Source organism: Salvelinus fontinalis, chromosome 2 (genome assembly GCF_029448725.1).
Source record: "Salvelinus fontinalis isolate EN_2023a chromosome 2, ASM2944872v1, whole genome shotgun sequence".
NCBI lineage: Eukaryota > Metazoa > Chordata > Actinopteri > Salmoniformes > Salmonidae > Salvelinus > Salvelinus fontinalis.
Window position 1 is genome coordinate 88394784 of NC_074666.1, and position 23774 is coordinate 88418557.

Below are 23774 nucleotides of genomic sequence, written 5' to 3' on the forward strand. Positions count from 1 at the left end.
TTGCTATTATTTTGGCTTTTTAGGCGTGCATTTGTTTTATTGACTCATTCATTGATTCCTTCGTTTATGTAATCATTAATTCATTAATTCAGTAAATAGGCCTACTCCAATGACCAAAATGTACAGAAGGTACTTCTTCATTAATCTGACCCTGTTTTGTCACGGGTGGTACCAAACAAATGATAATGGACATCTCGTTGGCAAAGGTTGAGTGCCAAGATTGCTTTCTTATCTCTGCAACAGCAAGGCAACAATGACGCCGCACCCCTTCCGGTAAGGTGTGTTGGAGGTTGATTGACATTTTCTCAGTAGGTCACTAGTTACGGTTAGGCCAGGTCTGTCGTTCAAGTCACATGCTGCTGAATCTCTATAGTCTTTACCACGTCGTGCGATGTCACTCGCATTTCGCTAAAAATAGGTAAATGCATATGTGTGTGCTTTGCATGAGGGTATATCCGGCATAGGCTTTGTTCACCAATATCTAGCCTGATGTCGTAGTAGCAGCTTATAAAGAGCATGTCGCCATTTGTTAGGTGCGTGGACAAAATCGGAGTAATACGTTTTGTCAAGAAGAATATTGATTGTTTGGGTAAGCTAATACACCTTGCATGAGACATGTATAATTGAAGTATATCTCACTTGCTTTTCAAAGGGTGGCGCTGGTGAAACTACTCTGAAGGCTACTCTAACCTCGGCACCTCCACTTCTCTCGACCAGAGAGATAACGAGGAAAGGTGAGCCAATGATTATCATGTTCACAATATTTTTTACCCTTTTTATTTCCTATCCCGTAGCATAACGCGATTAGCCTATTTCGTCACCAAATGCAACAAGTAAAATAGCCTATATCTGCATTTTTATTGAAAACATTGTAATATTGGCCTACTTATAGGATTTGCTTGGATCCAGCACCATGCCTAATGATAATGCTGCCCTCATGACTGGAGGGCAGCTCATGACTGGAGGGCAGCTCCTGACTGGCTGGCGGCTCTGGCGGCTCCTGACTGGCTGGCGGCTCTGGCGGCTCCTGACTGGCTGGCGGCTCTGGCGGCTCCTGACTGGCTGGCGGCTCTGGCGGCTCCTGACTGGCTGGCGGCTCTGGCGGCTCCTGACTGGCTGGCGGCTCTGGCGGCTCCTGACTGGCTGGCGGCTCTGGCGGCTCCTGACTGGCTGGCGGCTCTGGCGGCTCCTGACTGGCTGGCGGCTCTGGCGGCTCCTGACTGGCTGGCGGCTCTGGCGGCTCCTGACTGGCTGGCGGCTCTGGCAGCTCCTGACTGACTGACGGCTCTAGCGGCTCCTGACTGACTGATGGCTCAGACGGCTCGGGGCAGATGGGCAGCTCTAATGGTTCGAGGCAGACGGGCGGCTCAGATGGCGCTGGGCAGACGGATGGCTCAGATGGCGCTGGGCAGACGGATGGCTCAGATGGCGCTGGACAGACGGATGGCTCAGACGGCGCTGGGCAGACGGATGGCTCAGACGGCGCTGGGCAGGCAGGCAGCTCAGACGGCGCTGGGCAGGCAGGCAGCTCAGACGGCACTGGGCAGGCAGGCCGCTCAGACGGCGCCGGCCCGAGGAGACGTACTGGAGGCCAGATATGTTGAGCCGGCTTCATGGCACTTGGCTCAATGCTCAATCTAGCCCGGCCAGTGCGGGGAGGTGGAATAACCCGTACCGGGATATGGACACGTACAGGAGACACCGTGCGCTCTTCCGCATAACACGGTGTCTGCCCGTACTCCCGCTCTCCACGGTAAGCATGGGAAGTGGGCTCAGGTCTCCTACCTGACTTCGCCACACTATCCTTTAGCCCCCCCCCCCAAGAATCTTTTGGGGTTTCTTCACGGGCTTCTTACCGCGTCGTCGTGCTAACCTCATTCGCCGGTATCCCTCCGCACATTGCTCCATCGAATCCCAGGCGGGCTCCGGCACTCTCCCTGGGTCAACCTGTCTATTTCCTCCCAAGTGGTGTAACTCAGATCCGGCTCCTGCTGCCGAGCCAGCTCTTCGAAACGCCGCCTTTCTGCTTTTGCTGCCTCCAGCTCTGCTTTGGGGCGGCGATACTCCTCTGGCTCTGCCCATGGTCCTTTTCCGTCCAGCTCGTCCTCCCATGTCCATTTCTCCTGGTCCCGCTGCTGCTGCCGCTGCTGCCCGTTGCTACGCTGCTTGGTCCGAGTTTGGTGGGTGGTTCTGTAATGGCAGCCTTCCCTCTCTTCACTAGATGAGAGAGTGTAGAAGGGATCGGACCAACACGCAGCGTAGCCAGTGCTCAACATGTTTAATAACACTAATAAACAGTGAACACAACAAATAACAAAATAACAAAATGTGGCAAACCGATAACAGTCCTATCTGGTGCAGAACACAAACACAGAGACAGGAAACAACCACCCACAATCCCCAACACAAAACAAGCCACCTATATATGATTCTCAATCAGGGACAACGATAGACAGCTGCCTCTGATTGAGAACCATATTAGGCTGGACACAGAAACAGACAAACTAGACACAACATAGAATTCCCACCCAGCTCACGTCCTGACCAACACTGAACAAGCAAAACACATAAGAACTATGGTCAGGACTTGACAATCTGGTCTTTACTTTGCTTTTTAATGAGTCGTGTTGTAGCATCTAGACTTGACATAATGAAATACGTTGCTATTTTTAAGGCTGAAATAACTATTTCTCAAAATCTTGACGAAATGCAAAAGCGTATTCATAAAGAAAACTGAGACAATGCAAAACATTGCCGCATGTCCATGAGCAGTCCTCTAAGAAGTTTGCAGTAAAGGTTTCGTAGGTAGTCTAAAAATGTAAAAGGGAACTCAAAGTACAAATACCGACAGTAGCCTATAGATGAATCAAATAGCCCTCCTCGAACTTGCTATTGAAAATCAAGGTTGAACAAACAATTTGACATACAAACAAATCAAATCAAATGTTATTTGTCACATAAACATGTCTAGCAAATGTTATTTCGGGTGTAGCGAAACGCTTCTAAACAACATCGGGAAAGGATTTGATGGACTACCAACATATTATTTGTAAACATTATAATCAGATAGTATCTATAAAACTAAAACGTAAAACATAACCTGATGATTTTGATTGGCTGATCATGCTACATTTGTAACACGTTATTAATTTATTTTTATTAACCAATGTGGTTGTTTCCATAAAATGTCAACAGTTAAATGTCAAATTTTACACTTTAAAATGAAATACACAGTATATCTTGATCAATTGCTTAGAAATATTGGTTGATTAATTAATTGATTAATCAGTCTACTATTAATGAGAAGTTAGCAGTAAAAGTTTAAAAAGTAAAATAAAAAATCGAGAAGGGGAACAAAGTTGAAATAGTAGCCTAATAGATCAATCAAATGGCTTGCTTAGAACTTGCTACTGATAAATAATATTGAACAAACTATTTGACATAGGACCACATAAACAAAAACAATTTGAAAACAAAAACAATATATCTTAGATAATTAGGCTAATTAAGGACTCATATATATATATATAAAGGACTATATATATAAGGACTATATATATATATGAGTCCTTAATTAACCTAATTCTCTAAGATATATTATTTTTGTATGTCAAATTGTTTTTGTTTATGTTGTCCTATGTCAAAAAGTTTATTCAATATTATTTATCAGTATATATATATATATATAATGAATTGATTGATATTATTTATTAATTACATTTCCTATACACATAAAACTGTCCTAAACACATTTCCTATACACATAAAAACGTATATAACCTAGTGGTTTTGCTGATCATGCTATAATTGTAACATATTGTTAATGCATTTTTATAAACCAATGGGGTTTAGTTTTCATAAAATGTGAAAAGTTACATGTTGCATTTATACATGATGTAAAATGAAATACACAGACAGTTATATCTTGTTGAATTTCTTAAGATTATTGGTTGATTAATTCATTGATTTAATCATCTGTAATCTAATGACTTTCATCGATTCCTATCTGAACACTTTATGTAAGGTTACCATGGTTCCACAGCTGGCCATGACAGGAGGTGCCTCTGACAAATGTATTTTGTAATTTAGGAATTTATCATTGCAGCTCTGCTCTTATTTGACTCAATGTATCAATGCTGCATCTCTGGACACACGTTTGTCTTCATTATATGGTTCGCTCATGCACAGCTACTGTAACATGTCAGTGTTGTTAATTGCAAAAAAATTATTTGTTGTTATTTGTTAAATATTTGTATATATTGCACATTATCCATATCTGGTTAACAAGGTTTTTGCGATATTCACACCCACAGCCTATCATATTACCATATTAGGCCTATTTGTCTTCTATATGTGCCACCGTATTGATGTTCATGCAAGAAAAAAAAGGCACAGATAAAAAATATTATTTTGCTGATTTTATTTGCTTTAGTAGAAGGAACAACATGTGCCTCTAAACAAATGATCAGCGCTTGTTGGTCCTCGGATGGTCGTCCGTCTCTGAGTGGAGAGGCTCTAGTGGTACTGTCTGCCCAGGGAGCTCACCACGACGGCCAAGAACTTCTGGAAAGCACCCTGGACATCAGCGGTGAAGTCAGCACCCATTCTCGCAGCAACAACAATAGTAAGGCAGTCAGCCAGCAGCTGCAAAAGAAAGGAGCCGTGGACATGTAAGAAAACACATTCTGCCACACCATAGATAGGCAAGTACCTTGTGTGAAGTAGAACATTTCAATTTACCCGGAAGTTGTCTGGATCCACGTGTAGTTTCTCGGAGTGCAGCACGCTCAGCTCTGCGTAGGTGGCCTTGATGTCATCCATGTTCTTGACAGCCCGGTCCAGTCCGCGCAGGACGGTCTTTCCGTGTGCGGCGACCATTGGGTTTCCCTGGATGGCAGCGGCGTTGTACAGGTTTCCAAAGTTACCGAAATACCTCTGGGTCCAGGGGTACACAACCAGACACCTGTAGAAATAATAAACAGTTAGGAATTACACAAACGTGATATCTGCATACACACATATCTTACGGAAATCCATGAATGTGTCATTTGGAGATGTCCATTACGCGTAAATTACGCGCATTTCTCAAATACGACTTCGTCTTTAAAATCCTAATAACAAGCGCATAATAATATAATAACAATATAATAACATGACTAATTCCAATAATTTGTAGACCACAGTTTTAAACGCACTACCTGGAAAGAGCCGCGGGCCCTACGTCATCGTAGTCCATCTTCTCGAAGACGCTCTGAATGGTGCCGCGCTCAAAGTCTGTCCACTGAACCATGTTGCTGGCTGTTGAAGTCTCTTTCACAGAGGCTAACGAATCATATACACTTGGTCTTCGTTTGAGCAGCGTTTTTAAAAAGGATCGGAACGCTCCTCCCTAAAGACAGCGATGGGTGGGGTCATGGTAGGGGGCTGTATAAGACAAAAGTCACAGATTTTACTGAGATAATAATGTGAAGGTTTACTTTTTACCATATATGTTTTAAAGCAATTTGACAATAATACATTGTCCTAAAATCCATTACGAAATCATTAATTTAAGTATTAGGTTACATACCAATTATTACATTAACATTATTAGAAATATTAACTAAAATAAGCCCAAAATAGTGGGGAAATATACAATTCTCAACACATGCAAATACATGTGTAATATGCCTAATATCTGAAGGTTTAGGCCTATTGCACATTAATTACACTTGGTGGGGATTCAATTACTTTGTCTGAGAAACATTTTTCAACTATCTCTGTGTATGCCTATAGTCAGATATTAGTAAGATATAACTACGCTATTAATATATTACTAAGATATATTAAATAGCCTACTAAGATATTACATCATTTTTATCCTTGTAATACATTTCTAAACAAATTAATTGATATTTCACCTCTATGTTCTGTGCTAGTAAGGTCGAACCCATTTAATATTTATTTTTATAGTTACACTATTCCGATCTATTTTGGTGTAATGCATCTCTCCTGTCAACTTTTCCATATTTCTGAATACAGGCTTCTATTTCTTACTTATGATACAGGCAATTTAGCGATTGACAATACAATTACACTTTTCTCTTTATTGGGTAAATACCATAAAGCCAGAGTGATAAATAAATAAATGAATATTGAATTATTTTGTACTGAAATAAAATATGGAAATTACTGACTCCCTTGTGAAAACTACCAGCATTAAAAACCTCTCAACACATCTCTAATAATAAATAGCTTCGTAGACTTCAATGACTGTCATAATCATGTATTTTTTTATTTGTTTTATCCATCTCTACCCTGTGTGTTTTATGTTTGATATTGTGTGCTGCTCAGAAGGTGCTAACAATGTCTTTGTAAGTCGTGTATGGAGGATTGTACCAATTTGTGTTTTTGTCGAGTAAAATAAGCAAAGAAATGTAATAACTTGTGAAGGGTTGTGCCTATTGAACATTAACAAAAGGCATGTTGTATCTTGTTAATCTTGGAGGTGGGTCTGCATTGGGTGGGGCTCGCGGCTAATATAAAAAGCCTCCGTTTGTAAGAGCTCATCACTGAACTTCTACTCCAGCATCGTCTTTAACGACAACCATGAGTCTCACCGCTAAGGACAAGAAAATGGTCAAGGCCTTTTGGGCCAAGGTGGCCGGCAAGGCTGAGGATATCGGCTGCGATGCTCTGTCTAGGTAATGGCTGTCGTGCTGCTAATCTTATAGCTGTTTTTGAAGTAAAAATGTAGACTGTTTGGTGTTAGCGTTCCATCTTTCTTGACATGTTTTTTTCTTCCGGTGCAGGACGCTGGTTGTGTACCCCCAGACCAAGACCTACTTCTCCCACTGGAAGGACCTGAGCCCCGGCTCTGCCCCAGTCAGGAAGCACGGTGGGATCATCATGGGAGGCATCAGTTTAGCCGTGGCCAGCATCGACGACATCAGCGCAGGTCTCCTCGCCCTCAGCGAGCTGCATGCTTTCAAGCTGCGTGTCGATCCCGCCAATTTCAAGGTCAGGACAGTCACAGCATGATTTATAATCATTTGTTTACCGTTGACACCAAATGAAAATGTATAGTTAAAATGCATTTAAAATATATCGGGTACTCTTTACAGTAACATGGACAACATAGCTTATTAAATAAAATAGCCTATAAAAACATGTAGCGTACTAATGTTCATTTCTTTCATCCTGTAGATCCTGTCCCACAACATCTTGGTGGTGCTGGCTATCTTGTTCCCCAATGATTTCACCCCCGAAGCTCATGTGTCCATGGACAAGTTCCTGGCCGCGGTGGGCCGGGCTCTGTCTGAGAAGTACCGATAAGATGTGGACAGAAGGCATCAGACCAGACGGATTGCAGCATTGATCAGCACTGTGCTCAGCTCTGTACTGTTCTAAAATATAATTAAATGTTCAAACGCCCATAATTACGTTTTTTGGTCTTTGCTTTGGGTTTTAATGAGTTGTTTTGTAGAGCACAGGACCTGATATGATTAAAAAAGTTGCTGTTTGCAAGTCTGAAAGACATCGAAAGGCAAAAGGTATTCATAAAGAAAATGGAGACTATATGCAAAACATTTCCACAAAAAGCGGTCCGTAGAGAAGTCAGCAGTAAATGTTTAAAAAGTTTTTTAAAAACTAAATCAGAGAAGGGGAACAAAGTTGAAATAGTAGCCGAATAGATCAATCAAATGGCTTGCTTAGAACTTGCTATTGATAAAAAGATTGAACAAACTATTTGACATAGGACCACATAAACAAAATGGAAAAAACGATTTGATATAACAAAGTAATATATATTAGATAATTAGGCTAATTAAGGAATATGTAAATATTATGAATGGATTGATAGTATTTATTAATACAATTTCCTAATCTCAAAGTTGTCAAGGACAGGAGGTGCCTCTGATAAATGTATTTTGTATTTTATAGGGTTCTTTGGACAAACTGATTTATTGTTATTAATAAATAAAAATGTATCTCATGTTGATCTGGTTAAAGATATAATCGTGAATTGAAACAATAACAAAGTATTCATGGTCTGTTTTGGTAAAAAGCTGAGGGATGGGCATGGAAATATGTGACCACTCTCAAAATCGTAGACAGAGCTATCGATGCAAGGACTGACTATCCATGTTGCAACATTATAGTTGTAACCGTGTTTTGACGCTATACAGCGTCTGTTTACATTTAATTTGTTTGCAAACAGAGGAAAAGAGTAAAACACGCTTATATTTTGGGTTCTGATGGAGTACGACAGTTGAACTGAGCTCATGAGGCATTTACAAGTTATATTCTTTCAGAATCAATGGGTATATATAATTAATTCCCAAAATCGATGTACAGTTGAAGTCGGAAGTTTACATACACCTTAGACAAATACATTTAAACTCAGTTTTTCACAATTCCTGACATTTAATCAAAGTAAAAATCCAGTTTTAGGTCAGTTAGGATCACTACTTAATTTTAAGAATGTTTAATGTCAGAATAATTGTAGAGAGAATGATTTATTTCAGCTTTTATTTATTTCATCACATTCCCAGTGGGTCAGAAGTTTACATACACTCAATTAGTATTTGGTAGCATTGCCTTTACATTGTTTAACTTGTGTCAAACGTTTCAGGTAGCCTTCCACAAGCTTCCCACAATAAGTTGGGTGAATTTTGGCCCATTCTTCCTGACAGAGCTGGTGTTACTGAGTCAGGTTTGTAGGCCTCCTTGCCCGCACATGCTTTTTCAGTTCTACCCACAAATTCTCTATAAGATTGAGGTCAGGGCTTTGTGATGGCCTCTCCAATACCTTGACTTTGTTGTCCTTAAGCCATTTTGACACAACTTTGGAAGTATGCTTGGGGTCATTGTCAATTTGGAAGACCCATTTGCGACCAAGCTTTAACTTCCTGACTGATGTCTTGAGATGTTGCTTCAATATATCCACATAATTTCCCCTCCTCATGATGCCATCTATTTTATGAAGTGCACCAGTCCCTCCTGCAGCAAAGCACCCCCACAACATGATGCTGCCACCCCCGTGCTTCACTGTTGGGATGGTGTTCTTCGGCTTGCAAGCATCCCCCTTTTTCCTCCAAACATAACGATGGTCATTATGGCCAAACAGTTCTATTTTTGTTTCATCAGACCAGAGGACATTTCTCCCAAATGTACGATCTTTGTCTCCATGTGCAGTTGCACACTGTATTCTGGCTTTTTTATGGCGGTTTTGGAGCAGTGGCTTCTTCCTTCCTGAGCAGCCTTTCAGGTTATGTCGATATAGGACTCGTTTTACTGTGGATATAGATACTTTAGTACCTGTTTCCTCCAGCATCTTCACAAGGTCCTTTGCTGTTGGTCTTGGATTGATTTTCACTTTTCGCACCAATGTACGTTCGTCTCTAGGAGACAGAAAGCGTCTCCTTCCTGAGCGGTATGACGGCTGCATGGTCCCATGGTGTTTATACTTGCGTACTATTGTTTGTACAGATGAACGTGGTACATTCAGGTATTTGGAAATTGCTCCCAAGGATGAACCAGACTTGTGGAGGTCTACAATTTTTTTCTGAGGTCATGGCTGATTTCTTTAGATTTTCCCATGATGTCTAGTAAAGAGGCACTACGTTTGAAGGTAGGCCTTGAAATACATCCACAGGTACACCTCCTATTGACTCAAATTATGTCAATTAGCCTATCAGAAGCTTCTAAAGCCATGACATCATTTTCCGGAATTTTCCAAGCTGTTTAAAGGCACAGTCAACTTAGTGAATGTAAACTTCTAACCCACTGGAATTGTGATACAGTGAATTATAAGTGAACTAATCTGTCTGTAAACAATTGTTGGAAAAATTAATCTTGTCATGCACAAAGTAGATGTCCTAACCGACTTGCCAAAACTATAGTTTGTAAACAAGATATTTGTGGAGTGGTTGAAAAACAAGTTTTAATGACTCCAACATAAGTGTATGTAAACTTCCGACTTCAACAGCAGCAACTAGGGAGTCTAGGTTTAAACTCTCGATCACTCAACAATTTCTTGCCACACTAATACACGAACCTAACAAACCTAACATTGAATACCAGATCTGTTATGAAAAGTTCACTTGAACTTTTATGAATTAAAGATTGTGTGTTTAATCAGGAATTAATCATTGCAGTCCTGATGTCATTTAAACGCATTGTATCAATTCTGCACCATTAAACACAAGGTAGTATTTATTAGCTGCATTGGTTAGTTCACGCACAGCTAATGTAACATGTCAGTGTGGTTAATTGGAAAATATTTTAGTTATTTCCTAATATTTGTATATATTGCACATGATCAATATCTGATTAACAAGGTGGAAATATTTACACACTTAGTTCATAATGCATATGTGCCACCATATTGATGTTCATGCAAGAAAAATAAGGCACAGATAAAAAATATTAATTTGCGGAAGATTTTATTTGCTTTAGTAGAAGGAACAACATGTGCCTCTAAACAAATGATCAGCACTTGTTGGTCCTCTGGTGGTCGCCCGTCTCTGAGTGGAGGGGCTCTAGTGGTAGTGTCTGCCCAGGGAGCTCACCACGACGGCCAAGAACTTCTGGAAAACGCCCTGGACATCAGCGGTGAAGTCAGCACCCATTCTCGCAGCAACAACAATAGTAAGGCAGTCAGCCAGCAGCTGCAAAAGAAAGGAGCCGTGGACATGTAAGAAAACACATTCTGCCACACTACTTTAATAGATAGGCAAATATAATGTGACTTTGTGAATTAGAAAAGGATAACTCATTTACCCGGAAGTTGTCTGGATCCACGTGTAGTTTCTCGGAGTGCAGCACGCTCAGCTCTGCGTAGGTGGCCTTGATGTCATCCAGGTTCTTGACAGCCCGGTCCAGTCCGCGCAGGACGGTCTTTCCGTGAGCAGCGACCATTGGGTTTCCCTGGATGGCAGTGGCTGTCAAGCCCTGAACTTAGAGATCCTTTTATGTCTCTATTTTGGTTTGGTCAGGGCGTGAGTTGGGGTGGGTATTCTATGTTCTATGTTTTCTATTTCTTTGTGTTTGGCCGGGTGTGGTTCTCAATCAGAGGCAGCTGTCTATCGATGTCTCTGATTGAGAACCATACTTAGGTATCCCTTTTTTCCACCTGTCTTTGTGGGAAGTTGACTTTGTTTAGGGCACATAGCCTTTGAGCTTCACGGTTTGTTTTTGTAGTGTTTATTGTTTTGTTCGGCGTCATTTTGATCAATAAAAGAAATGTACGCTCACCACGCTGCACCTTGGTCCTCTTCTTCAGATGTCCGTGACAGAACTTACCACCAACAACGGACCAAGCAGCGTGGTAAGGAGGAGCAGCGTGTCCAGGATTCATGGACTTGGGAGCAGATCCTGGACGGTAAGGGAACCTGGAGAAAGGCTGGGGAGTATCGCCGTCCACGGGAGGAACTGCAGGCAGCAAGAGCAGAGCGGCAGCATTACAAAAGGACTCAGCAGGCAAGGAAGCCCGAGAGGCAGCTCCAAAAAAACATTTGGAGGGGGCACATGGGGAGTGTGGCTGAGTCAGGTTGGAGACCTGAGCCAACTCCCCGTGCTTACCGTGGCGAGCGTCGTACTGGTCAGGCACCGTGTTATGCAGTGGAGCGCACGGTATCTCCAGTGCGCGTGCATAGCCCGGTGCGCTACATTCTAGCTCCCCACATCTGCCGGGCTAGGGTGAGCATCCAGCCAGGAAGGGTTGTGCCAGCCCTGCTCTCCAGACCTCCAGTGCGTCTCCTCGGCCCAGGATATCCTGAGCCGGCTCTGCGCATTGTGTCTCCGGTGCGTCTGCACAGCCCAGTGCGTCCTGTGCCTGCGCCCCGCATCTGCAGGGCGAAAATAACCAACCAGCCAGGACGGGTTGTGCAGGCTCCTAGCTCGAGACCTCCAGTGCACCTCCATGGCCCAGTGTATCCAGTGCCTCTGCCAAGGACAAAGCCTCCTGTATGTCTCTCCAGCCTGGTGAGTCCTGTGCCTGCGCCTAGAAATAATCCTCCTGTATGTCTCCCCAGCCTGGTGAGCCCTATGGCAGCTCAACGTACCAGACTGCCCATACGTCTCCTCCCTCCAATGATGATCCATGGCACGAAGCCTCCAGTGATGATCCATGGCACAAAGCCTCCAGTGATGATCCATGGCACGAAGCCTCCAGTGATGATCCATGGCACGAAGCCTCCAGTGATGATCCATGGCACAAAGCCTCCAGTGATGATCCATGGCAAGAAGCCTCCAGTGATGATCCATGGCAAGAAGCCTCCAGTGATGATCCATGGCAAGAAGCCTCCAGTGATGATCCATGGATCATGTGGTTCTCAATCAGAGGCAGCTGTCTATCGTTGTCTCTGATTGAGAACCATACTTAGGTAGCCCTTTTTTCCACCTGTCTTTGTGGGAAGTTGACTTTGTTTAGGGCACATAGCCTTTGAGCTTCACAGTTTGTTTTTGTAGTGTTTATTGTTTTGTTCAGCGTCATTTTGATTAATACAAGAAAATGTACGCTCACCACTTTGGTCCTCTCCTTTCAACAGCCGTGACAGTGGCGTTGTACAGGTTTCCGAAGTTACCGAAATACCTCTGGGTCCAGGGGTACACGACCAGACACCTGTAGAAATAATAAACAGCCAAGAATTACACAAATGTGATATATGCATACACTTAACGCACATAAATAAATGACTTTGTCGTTTGGAGATGTCCATTACGATTAAATTACGCGCATATGTCAAATAATTACCCGTCTTGAACAGCGTTAACAACATGACTAATTCCAATAATTTGTAGGCAACAGTGTTTAAGGCACCATAACGCTGACATCAAATAGGGTATAAAAGGTAGCCTACCTGGAAAGAGCCGCGGGGCCCACGTCATCGTAGTCCATCTTAGAGAAGATGCTTTGGATTGTGGCCCGCTCAAAGTCTGTCCACTCAACCATGTTGCTGGCTATGAGGTTGCTTTGACAGGGTTCTTAATGGAGGTTAAGGAATCCTATGCACTTATGCTTTGTTTGAGCAGCGTTTTTTAAGTACACTCCTCCCTAAAGACAGCGATGGGTGGGATCATGTTAGTAGGCTGTAAAGCCAAGCGTTACAGATTTTACTGAGATAATATAATGTGAATGGAAAGGTTTACTTTTGACCAAATGATTGGCACCCATTTTTCTTACTTACTCTGCATTGTTGGGAAAGGGCTCGTAAAGTAAGCATTTCTCGGGTAGTTAACACCTGTTGTATTATGCACAATAATGATCCTCAATAGCCAATATGACACGTTTCATGTTTCTCATATGCCTAATGAGTTCTATATTAGTAGAGTTGTAATATGGTCAGAAATGTGTACAATACAGCCACGCATCAAGGCGAAATTAGGTCTTCCTATTACAAATCTAGTAGCACCCTCTGCTGTTACTATCTGGCGCTTTGTGGCGCTTTGTTTTTATTGGAAGCAGTTCCTGGATAATTTCCCCCCTCAATCAAATCTCCAGCAGAGGGCACTCTCAACCTTTCATATAAGAGACACCTAAGCATACCTTGGAGTTATCAAAGAGGCACACTCATAGATATAGATAGAGGACTCATTTTTATATCTGTGCCATTTTAGCATCTGCGACAGCAGCGCCATTGAGGCTACAGCCCATAGAAATCCCCACCCAGTTGACTACTTTGACTAGGCCTACTTTAAAATGGCAGAAGCATGGTGGAAGCCCTCAATGGCTCTGCCCATGCTAACACATCCTTTTGGCCACTAGAGGCCTCTATCATTCTCCATGGGCACACCAGAAAACTCAGAGAACGTACAGTATGAGAGCTCACTTTCATATCGTGGAGCTTCGGTAGGCCGGATATGGAACAGAGGATCAAACCAAACCAGTGTGGTCCATAGAGGTACTGCGGGGGTCCGCAGACATATCTCCAAATGAGTATTTCTAACAACAGATTAAACTAATTTTGGCCAAGGGATCCGTGGAATAAGTTTAGAGTGTGTAATACAATACAATACAATACAATACAATGTAATATTATTCATCTACAATGTATGTTCTTAATAAAGGGAAACTACATAATTATGAGTGATGAGAGGGTGTGTCAGACATAATTATGCGCTATAGCTGTATTTATTTCATTTTTGCACCTGGGAGAGTTCAACCAATGATGTCATTGGTTGATTGAGCCTGCTGTCTGATCTAAAAATGAATGGAGTCATGTTTTTTAGCAATTATTGTGGCCTTTGTGTTCAGCCGATTGCAGATCACACAATCACTCTAGTAATTATGGTTGTCCTTGTTCAATAGAGCCGTCGGACTTGTCTCAAAGATGTTCATATGCACAAGTTGCAATCAAGTGAAGGATCAATTCATCACACAGGCTACCAGCAGCATGGTTACCTAGACTATTGAACAAAAACCAGCACTTCAACATTTAAAAAAGAAGGACATGAAAAGTGTTTTGTAAATGCAATAAATGAACCTCATGTTTTCATATTGAAATCTATGGGATGTAATTTTCCATTGGGTTATTGTTATTAGTCATGTGGACTTGGAATGAATTGCTCTAATATTGCTCAAAAGTTTGGACACACCTACTCATTCAAGGATTTTTGTATTTTTACTATTTTCTACATTATAGGATAATAGTGAAGACATCAAAACTACGAAATAACACATATGGAATCATGTAGTAACCAAAAAAGTGTTAAACAAATCTAAATATATTTGATATTTGATATTCTTCAAAGTAGACACCCTTTGCCTTGATGACAGCTTTGCACACTCCAGGCATTCTCTCAACCAGGTTCAAGAGGATTACTTTTCCAACAGTCTTGAAGGAGTTCCCACACATGCTGAGCATTCGTTGACTGCCTTTCCTTCACTTTGCGGTCCGACTCATCCCAAACGATCTCAATTTAGTTGAGGTTGGGGGATTGTGGAGGCCGATAGTGTATATCTTTTTGCTAAAAATGTGTGGCGTAAAACAGGTGTAGCTCTACCCCACCTGCCCTGAATGACAGGTCACCACTGCATTGGGTTCTGAGGTAAATAATGTTAAAGTTACAAAAACTAAGAAAGTATATTCAGTGTCTCATTACAACATATTTAGTAATGGTATGTAACTGTCAATCAAAGTGACTGCAAATCAAATCAAATCAAATTGTATTTGTCACATGCGCCGAATACAACAGGTGTAGACCTTACAGTGAATGCTTACTTACCAACAATGCAGTTTAAGAAAATACCTAAAAAAAGTAAGAAATAAAAGTAACAAATAATTAAAGAGCAGCAGTAAAATAACAATAGCGAGGCTATATACAGGGGGTACCGGTACAGAGTCAATGTGCGGGGGCACCGGTTCAGGAGTCTTATACCTTGGGGGTAAAAGCTGTTGAGAAGCCTCTTGGACCTAGACTTGGCGCACCGGTACCGCTTGTCATGCGGTAGCAGAGAGAACAGTCTATGACTAGGGTGTCTGGAGTCTTTGACAATTTTTAGGGCCTTCCTCTGACACTGCCTGGTATAAAGGTACTGGATGGCAGGAAGCTTGGCCCTGGTGATGTACTGGGCCGTACGCATTACCCTCTATAGTGCCTTGCGGTCGGAGGCCGAGCAGTTGCCGTACCAGGCAGTGATGCAACCCATCAGGGTGCTCTTGATGGTGCAGATGTAGAACCTTTTGAAGATCTGATGACACATGCCAAATCTTTTCAGTCTCCTGAGGCGGAATAGGTTTTGTCGTGCCCTCTTCACAACTGTCTTGGTGTGCTTGGACCATGTTCGTTTGCTAGTGATGTGGACACCAAGGAACTTGAAGCTCTCAACCTGCTTCCCGAAAGAGAATGGGGGCATGCTCGGTCCTCCTTTTCCTGTAGTCCACAACCATCTCCTTTGTCTTGATCACGTTGAGGGAGAGATTGTTGCCCTTGAACCACACGGTCAGGTCTCTGACCTCCTCCCTATGGGCTGTCTCGTCATTGTTGGTGAGCAGGCCTTCCACCGTTGTGTCATCTGCAAACTTAATGATGGTGTTGGAGTCGTGCCTGGCCGTGCAGTCATGAGTGAACAGGGAGTACAGTAGGGGACTGAGCACGCACCCCTGAGGGGCCCCCGTGTTGAGGATCTGTAACGGCGTTCCTCTCTCTCTTCATAAGAAGAGGAGGAGTAGTGATCGAGCCAAGGCGCAGCGGGTTGTGAATACATGATGAATTTTATTTACAAGACAAAACGAAACAAACTATACTTGAATAAACTAACAAAATAACAAAACGAAAGTAGACAGACTTAGTACGACGAACTGACATAACACACGCAGAACGAACGAACAAGTACTTACTACAAAAAACGCACGAACAAACCGAAACAATCCTGTATGGTGTAACATCGACACAGACACAGGAGACAATCACCCACAAACAAACAGTGAGAACACCCTACCTAAATATGACTCTTAATTAGAGGAGAACGCAAAACACCTGCCTCTAATTAAGAGCCATACCAGGCAACCAAAACCAACATAGAAACAGATAACATAGACTGCCCACCCAAAACACATGCCCTGACCTAAACACATACAAAAACAACATAAAACAGGTCAGGACCGTTACAGGATCAGCGTGGCGGATGTGTTGTTACCTACCCTTACACCTGGGGGCGGCTCGTCAGGAAATCCAGGATCCAGTTGCAGCGGTAGGTGTTTAGTCCCAGGGTCCTTAGCTTAGTGATGAGCTTTGAGGACACTATGGCGTTGAACGCTGAGCTGTAGTCAATGAATAGCATTCTCACATAGGTGTTCCTTTTGTCCAGGTGTAAAAGGGCAGTGTGGAGTGCAATAGAAATTGCATCATCTGTGGATCTGTTGGTGCGGTATGCAAATTGGAGTGGGTCTAGGGTTTCTGGGATAATGGTGTTGATGTGAGCCATGACCAGCCTTTCAAAGCACTTCATGGCTACAGATGTGAGGGCTATGGGTCGGTAGTCATTTAGGCAGGTTACCTTAGCGTTCTTGGGCACAGGGACTATGGTGGTCTGCTTGAAACATGTTGGTATTACAGACTCAGACATGGAGAGGTTGAAAATGTCAGTGAAGACACTTGCCAGTTGGTCAGCGCATGCTCGGAGTATACGTCCTAGTAATCCGTCTGGCCCTGCGGCCTTGTTAATGTTGACCTGTTTAAAGGTCTTACTCACATGCATGTTTCAGTGTTACTTACGAGCATAGAAGTTATTTAGCTCATCTGGTAGGCTCGTGTCACTATGCAGTTCTCGGCTGTGCTTCCCTTTGTTGTCTGTAATAGTTTGCAAGCCCTGCCACATCTGACGAGCATCGGAGCCAGTGTAGTACGATTCGATCTTAGTCCTGTATTGACGCTTTGCCTGTTTGATGGTTCGTCGGAGGGCATAGCGGGATTTCTTATAAGCTTCCAGGTTAGAGTCCCGCTCCTTGGAACCGGCATCTCTACCCTTTATCTCAGTGCGGATGTTGCCTGTAATCCATAGCTTCTGGTTGGGGAATGTACGTACAGTCACTGTGGGGACGACGTCATCGATGCACTTATTGATAAAGCCAGTGACTGATGTGGTGTACTCCTCAATGCCATCGGAGGAATCCCGGAACATATTCCAGTCTGTGCTAGCAAAACAGTCCTGTAGTTTAGCATCTGTTTCATCTAACCACTTTTTTATTGACCGAGTCACTGGTGCTTCCTGCTTTAACTTTTGCTTGTAAGCAGGAATCAGGAGGATATAATTATGGTCAGATTTGCCAAATGGAGGGCGAGGGAGAGCTTTGTATGTGTCTCTGTGTGTGGTTTCTTAACAGAAATCAATTTTCTAAATAGGATCAAAAGTACACCCTAAATTTCCTCAAATCTGCTATCAGCTAGCTTGCTATAAATAGATAGCATAGCTGCATTTTACTTAGAAAGATATTACCTCACCAACATAAAAAATCCTAGCTATATTCATATCCATAGTAAAAAAGTTTATTTTGCAGTATTTGACTCCGGTGACAATAAAACATTAATTGAAATTGTTAAGCGCTAAGGTCTTTCTGGTTTCATTCTAGAACATGTCCATTAGTGTATGTAGTGTTGAGAAGTTTGAGCTGATAGGCCTATATCAAGTTCATTATATTTTATTTAGGCTATACAATTACATACAGGCTATGTCATATAATTATAATCAGGTATGATGATGATGATAAGAAGAATAAGAAGAATGATAAAAATAATGATTATTATACATGATAATTCTTAATGTTACACAAAAATAAATAAATAAAGAATATTTTAATACGTTTAAATTGTATGAATAATTGAAGTTTATCATTAAAATATTGAATTTACTCACATACTCTTTAATTTATCCTTCACAATAAAGAATTAAGGTGTTCCAATTTGCCAGTATCGACTTAAAAAATGTGGTCTCTTTATTTTTTATGTTGTATAGTGTAGAAGAGTTTGTAAGCTATTTATAATGGTATCGTGTCAGGGGTTAGACGATGAGAGGATTCTGTAGGTGTTCTGCAAAAAACATTTTCCGAAAATGTCACATTTTGCAAATACTCACACTAATTATATCATTTAGCAAATGTATTTCAATTTCTCTGCATCACTTCCAGGACCCCTTTCTGCAGGGCTCTGTTTTCTTCCATGCGCTGTGCTCTCCCCAAAGCCAAATCAATGAATCAACACTTCTTAATAATTCAATCGATTGTGGTCAGTAACGCCATATGTGGTTATTGTGTACGTAGGTCTACTGTTACAATACTATTTCAAATCATCTATCAGCAAGTGTTCTCAGTAAGTCAATGAAGCCAATAATGGTTTCAGCTCTATTGTTGTTGAGACGACGTAGGCCTTATGACATTTTAAACAGTAAAAAATATGTCAAATGACTAGCCTATGAGAAAAGTGTAAAAATGTGTATTCGCATCAAAAGGCTAAGTGACCAAAATGCATCAGAAAGGTATTGGGAAGTTCATGAGAACATCAGGGAAGCTCATCGGGTAGACTATACAGTAGGCCTAACGTGTGTGCGTATAGAAGATCTGCGTTGCTTTCAATTATTAGACTAATGATCATGAGAACATTTCCCAGTCTAATTGTAACCAAACATCCAAACGGAGATCCAGTGAAAACAAACATCTGACATTGATTGATTTCTTGATTTATCAAGTTGAGTTCCTTGTCTCAAAGCAGCGCAGTGATGCTGTCCAATCAAAACGGTGCTAGAATCATCCGTTGACCACACATACCATCATGAAGTCAATTGTATAAAGTAATTCTAGAATGTAGGCTACATACAACCTATCATCCAAACTGCATGATTGCCTATGCCTACACATACTGTAAGTGGGTAAAGGAAAATGTTCTATTTTTAAAATATAAAACACTAAATTAGGCCTACCTTATTATAAATTAGGCCATCATCACTGTCGATGATAATGATAATTCTTCACGTTGTACAGGTGAAACGTCCATGCTGCATGCATGCCAACCATTTGATCCCGATCAGTTTCATGGGAATATGCATTTCGATTGAATGATGTAATCTTACATCTTGAATGATGTAAGTAAGGGTGGTTAACTGGTCTAACTAATCACATTTTAGAACCGTAAACACAGCCACCACATGATCATATATATATTTTTTTTTACATTTCAGCACAATCATCCTAAATTATCATAAGAAATGACATGATATTTTTGGTATAACAGTAGCCTGACATTATCATGCTATTATAGGGGGTTTGTTATGTAGAATACAAATCAATCATGAAGTGATCTTGCGAGACATATCAACATTTTAAGAAGTGGCAGAGCGTTGCTCCGCTGTGCACCCGCAGCACTGCACTGCTGATTACAATGGTTGGATGACTTCGGGGGTTTCAAGTAACCATGAACTAAGTGGCGCATTCAGTTGACTACACTTTTTTAAACCATTGCAGCTGCGCAAAAGATTCAGGGCTGCCCCAAAATCATAGCGGGCTAAAGCCCTAAAAGCCAGGTCCTGGTGACGTCCATGGCGGACAGTAATGTCTGGCCACACTGGGCCACAACATATTGGTCTCGGGCACATTCATTTGGAACTTTTTAATGTCAAGGTTTATGCAAAGGTGGAGTAAAAATATACATTTATTGTGAAGTGCATCATTTTTATGAAATGCCCTTGAAATAATGTGAAATAGGCTGTTAACTTTATTTTATGACTTGACAAATCCATTCTACAAGATAATCAAAATGTAGCCTACAATATAAATCACAAGACAATGTAAGACAATTATATGACAAACAACAAACACCTCGGTATGAGTTTCAGTTAGGTTTATTGTCAGTGTGCCAATATTGGATGGACATTATTCCTCGGATGACAGCTTGACAGCTGAACTCCGGTTTAGCGGTACTTCTCCGCCAGGGCCAGAGCCAGTTGCTGCAGGAACTTGTCCACGGACAAATGGATCTCGGGGGTGAATTCGGCGGGGAAGTAGGCGGCAATGACCACAATCAGGTTGTGAGCCAGGATCTGCAAAGGAAAAGGGAAAAATATTATTTGACCTTCACACAGGTAAAAACTCCGTTTTTTTTGTGGTGTTTTTTAAAATATTTTTTTTCTCTTACCTTGAAGTTGGTGGGGTCCACCCTCAGCTTGGTGGCGTGCAGTTCACTGAGCTTGGTCAAGAAACCAAAGAGATCGTCCAAGTTGCCAACACATTCATCGATCTGATTCATGATGGTGATGCCGTGCTTCTTCACTGGAGCGGAACCGGGGGCCACGGAAGCCCAGTGGGAGAAGTAGGCCTTGGTCTGGGGGTAGACAACAAGCATCCTGTCGTGGACATTAGAAATGATGTGAGACAAAATTCATTTTAAATAATCATTCGTTCGGGGCCCCCCGCCCATATCTTCGCCGACATACACTCTTAGAAAAAGGGGTTCCAAAAGGTTTCTTCGGCTGTCCCATAGGAGAACCCTTTATGGTTCCAGTTAGAGCCATTTTTGGTTCCAAGTAGAACCCTTTTGTGTTTCTGGTAGAACCCTCTGGGAAAAGGGTTCCACATGGAACCCAAAGGGGTTCTACCTGGAACCAAGAAGGGTTCTTCAAAGGGTTATCTTATGGGGACAGCTGAACAACCCTTTTAGGTTCCAGATAGCACATTTTTTTCTAAGAGTCTAGGCTACACATTTATAGCTTCCAAATTGACTGAGGAATTATGTGCTAATAATTTCAACAGCCTACATGTACCTTGTCTATAATTTATCATACATCGTTATGTAATTACCTGGAAAGAGCCTGTTCTCCAATCTCATCGGATTTAGTGAGGATCTTGCCCCAGATGGCCTTCACGTTGGCTTTGTCCTTGGCTGAGAGACTCATAGCTGCGTCTTGTCCGTTTATCCACTTAAATGAGGATGCTAAGAAAAGAAGCTTGTGAGCGTGAAAAACTCAGAGGCTGTTTTTATTGAGGCACAAGAAAAGGCACACCCCGATATAATCTTGGCTCCACCTCTGATTGGGAATTTGTCCAAGACATGATTCATGTTTTTTTTATACGTTATAATTATGCAACCGAGCCAATTCGTGTAATGCCCAACATATGACCTTAGCACATAATACCTTCGTTTGTAAAAATGTTGTCATAACAATGCATGTATTTATTTCATATAGATTGAATAACGAAGGGTTTTTGAAACACTTAATACCTCAATATTTTCTTTACAATTAAAGTTTAGTCGTAAGTAATACGACTCGCAAGGTCTAATATTGCAGCACTCATTGGTGAGTGAGTATAGGCTATGTGATTCTGTAACCTACAAAAGGTTCGATGGAAAAATCGGTGGAAAGGTTTTGTTCTGTTAGCAAAACGTACCCTATGCCTATCACAAAGCATTTTAATAACATATAGGCTACGCGCATTGTATTTCAGTGGGGTTAAACAAAAAACTGTGGTTTCATTGAAGTAAATAGGCTGATATCCACATTGAATAGTGTCCAGTTAGAACCCATCATGTAATTCCCCTGATGAAGGCAGATAAAACGACTTTTCACCAACTGACATTTAGATAATCATTCAGAAAGACCAGAAATATGGAACTATCAAATGGGTGGGGCCTTCTGAATATTAAGATAAAACAATTTGAGTCATGCTCTTTCTTTAATAGTTTACTCCCAATCCTGGCTTTTATTCTTTTTAAATTAGACCCTAAATAAACACTTACATCAATAATTAGCATTTTATAAACATAATATTGCAATTTAATGCCAATATTACAACGATCAATGAAAATAGTATTTAGGGCTAAAGGAACCTTTAGAGGTCTATACATTTTACTTTTTGAAATTATGTTCGATTGTATCATTAAGTATGCATGTATTTATGAAGGCTAACCATGACTTGTTTATTTCATCCGTATTAATTAGAATTTGGCAACGCCTAAATGACCAAGCATTATCTTTAAAGGTGGGATGAGGTTGGCACAATGCCGATATGTGCCACACTCGAGGACCTTGCCCCCCCAAGACATTCATCCAATCGTTTTCTGTGTTCTGTTCAGGGCGGAGATACTGAACATCAATAAATTGGACGTCCCATGAGACAAAAAGCTCAGGGATCTCTTGTAACATTTTGCAAGTACCAACGGAAATCAACAAACAAACGTCAACATGGTCGACTGGACAGATGCTGAGCGCAGTGCCATCGTAGGCCTGTGGGGAAAGATCAGCGTGGATGAGATCGGACCCCAGGCCCTGGCCAGGTACATTCTTATAATATTTATGTAGAAATCATTAAATAATAACACGATAATAGGCTACCTAGGTTATTTAGCACTAATTGCGTAGTAGGAAATCGCGGTGTTCACCTTTGGTGCGATACAGACCATATTGATTGTTAAGTATAATTGTAATGCCTGTTGTATTCATTTTTAGACTTCTGATCGTGTCTCCATGGACTCAGAGACACTTCAGCACCTTCGGCAACCTGTCCACGCCCGCTGCCATCATGGGTAACCCCGCCGTGGCCAAGCACGGAAAGACCGTGATGCACGGACTGGACAGAGCTGTGCAGAACCTGGATGACATCAAGAACACCTATACTGCACTGAGTGTGATGCACTCCGAGAAACTGCACGTGGATCCCGACAACTTCAGGGTGAGTACTTAACGTAATACATATAGCCTACTATTTTGTGCTTCACACATTTTTTTTTTTTTAAGGTATGACCAATTTTCCTTCGAGACATTTAGGAGAAACTAGTGTTATGCATTAAATAGCGGTGTGAGCCGATGTAAAGTGTATGCCAATATTATTTTACCGTCCACTCTCCACAGCTCCTTGCCGACTGCATCACCGTGTGCGTGGCCGCCAAGCTCGGTCCCACCGCTTTCAATGCTGATACTCAGGAAGCCTTCCAGAAGTTCCTGGCTGTCGTTGTGTCCGCTCTTGGCAGACAGTACCACTAGAGCATCACTCGACGGCATCAATATGGAAGAGAGATGACACTCCAACTCCAGTCTGTTATGCTGGAAGCTGTGCCATAGCGACACGCATTGAAAATAATAAAATCAATTTAAAAGCGTTTATCTTTTTCAAGTGTTGTTTTTATGGAAACCGTTCTCCAGCAATTGTACTGATGGCACATGGTTTCTACACTCTAAAAATTAGGGAATGTGAATGAAAAAAACTATTTTGATGATGGTTTTCATACAGATACTTTGTTCATAATCTAGAGGCCTATGGGATATTCATTGATGAGAGGAAAGAGGATGGCAAATGTGATCTGCA

At 41.8% G+C, this 23774-nt stretch overlaps 5 protein-coding genes across 6 annotated transcripts; 2 read left to right on the top strand and 3 right to left on the bottom strand.

Moving 5' to 3' along the window:
• Window positions 1-4403: 4403 nt before the first annotated feature.
• Window positions 4404-5311, bottom strand: LOC129830977 (hemoglobin subunit beta-like). Its single transcript, XM_055893903.1, has 3 exons — window positions 5199-5311; window positions 4741-4963; window positions 4404-4644 (listed from the first exon to the last, which is right to left on the bottom strand). The coding sequence occupies exons 1-3, from the start codon at window positions 5288-5290 to the stop codon at window positions 4516-4518; spliced, it is 444 nt and encodes a 147-aa protein (XP_055749878.1). The 5' UTR covers window positions 5291-5311; the 3' UTR covers window positions 4404-4515.
• A 1228-nt stretch (window positions 5312-6539) lies between these two features.
• Window positions 6540-7418, top strand: LOC129830984 (hemoglobin subunit alpha-1-like). The gene is made up of 3 exons (XM_055893915.1): window positions 6540-6683; window positions 6792-6999; window positions 7186-7418. The coding sequence occupies exons 1-3, from the start codon at window positions 6589-6591 to the stop codon at window positions 7312-7314; spliced, it is 432 nt and encodes a 143-aa protein (XP_055749890.1). The 5' UTR covers window positions 6540-6588; the 3' UTR covers window positions 7315-7418.
• Window positions 7419-10431: 3013 nt separating this feature from the next.
• On the bottom strand, window positions 10432-12937 carry LOC129869430 (hemoglobin subunit beta-like). 2 transcript variants are annotated; one of them, XM_055943845.1, is made up of 5 exons: window positions 12846-12937; window positions 12554-12607; window positions 11408-11415; window positions 10765-10925; window positions 10432-10652 (listed from the first exon to the last, which is right to left on the bottom strand). In XM_055943845.1, exons 1-5 carry the CDS (start codon window positions 12935-12937, stop codon window positions 10524-10526), a joined length of 444 nt encoding a protein of 147 aa, XP_055799820.1. In that variant the 3' UTR covers window positions 10432-10523. The 2 variants fall into 2 exon arrangements, with proteins under 2 accessions (XP_055799820.1, XP_055799812.1); XM_055943837.1 differs by lacking the exon at window positions 11408-11415 and having other exon boundaries at window positions 10765-10911; window positions 12532-12607.
• A 7364-nt stretch (window positions 12938-20301) lies between these two features.
• Window positions 20302-21432, bottom strand: LOC129830992 (hemoglobin subunit alpha-4-like). Its single transcript, XM_055893929.1, has 3 exons — window positions 21273-21432; window positions 20611-20818; window positions 20302-20515 (listed from the first exon to the last, which is right to left on the bottom strand). Exons 1-3 carry the CDS (start codon window positions 21365-21367, stop codon window positions 20387-20389), a joined length of 432 nt encoding a protein of 143 aa, XP_055749904.1. The 5' UTR covers window positions 21368-21432; the 3' UTR covers window positions 20302-20386.
• Window positions 21433-22586: 1154 nt separating this feature from the next.
• LOC129830995 (hemoglobin subunit beta-like) lies at window positions 22587-23570 on the top strand. The gene is made up of 3 exons (XM_055893944.1): window positions 22587-22746; window positions 22919-23141; window positions 23321-23570. The coding sequence occupies exons 1-3, from the start codon at window positions 22655-22657 to the stop codon at window positions 23450-23452; spliced, it is 447 nt and encodes a 148-aa protein (XP_055749919.1). The 5' UTR covers window positions 22587-22654; the 3' UTR covers window positions 23453-23570.
• Window positions 23571-23774: the final 204 nt, after the last annotated feature.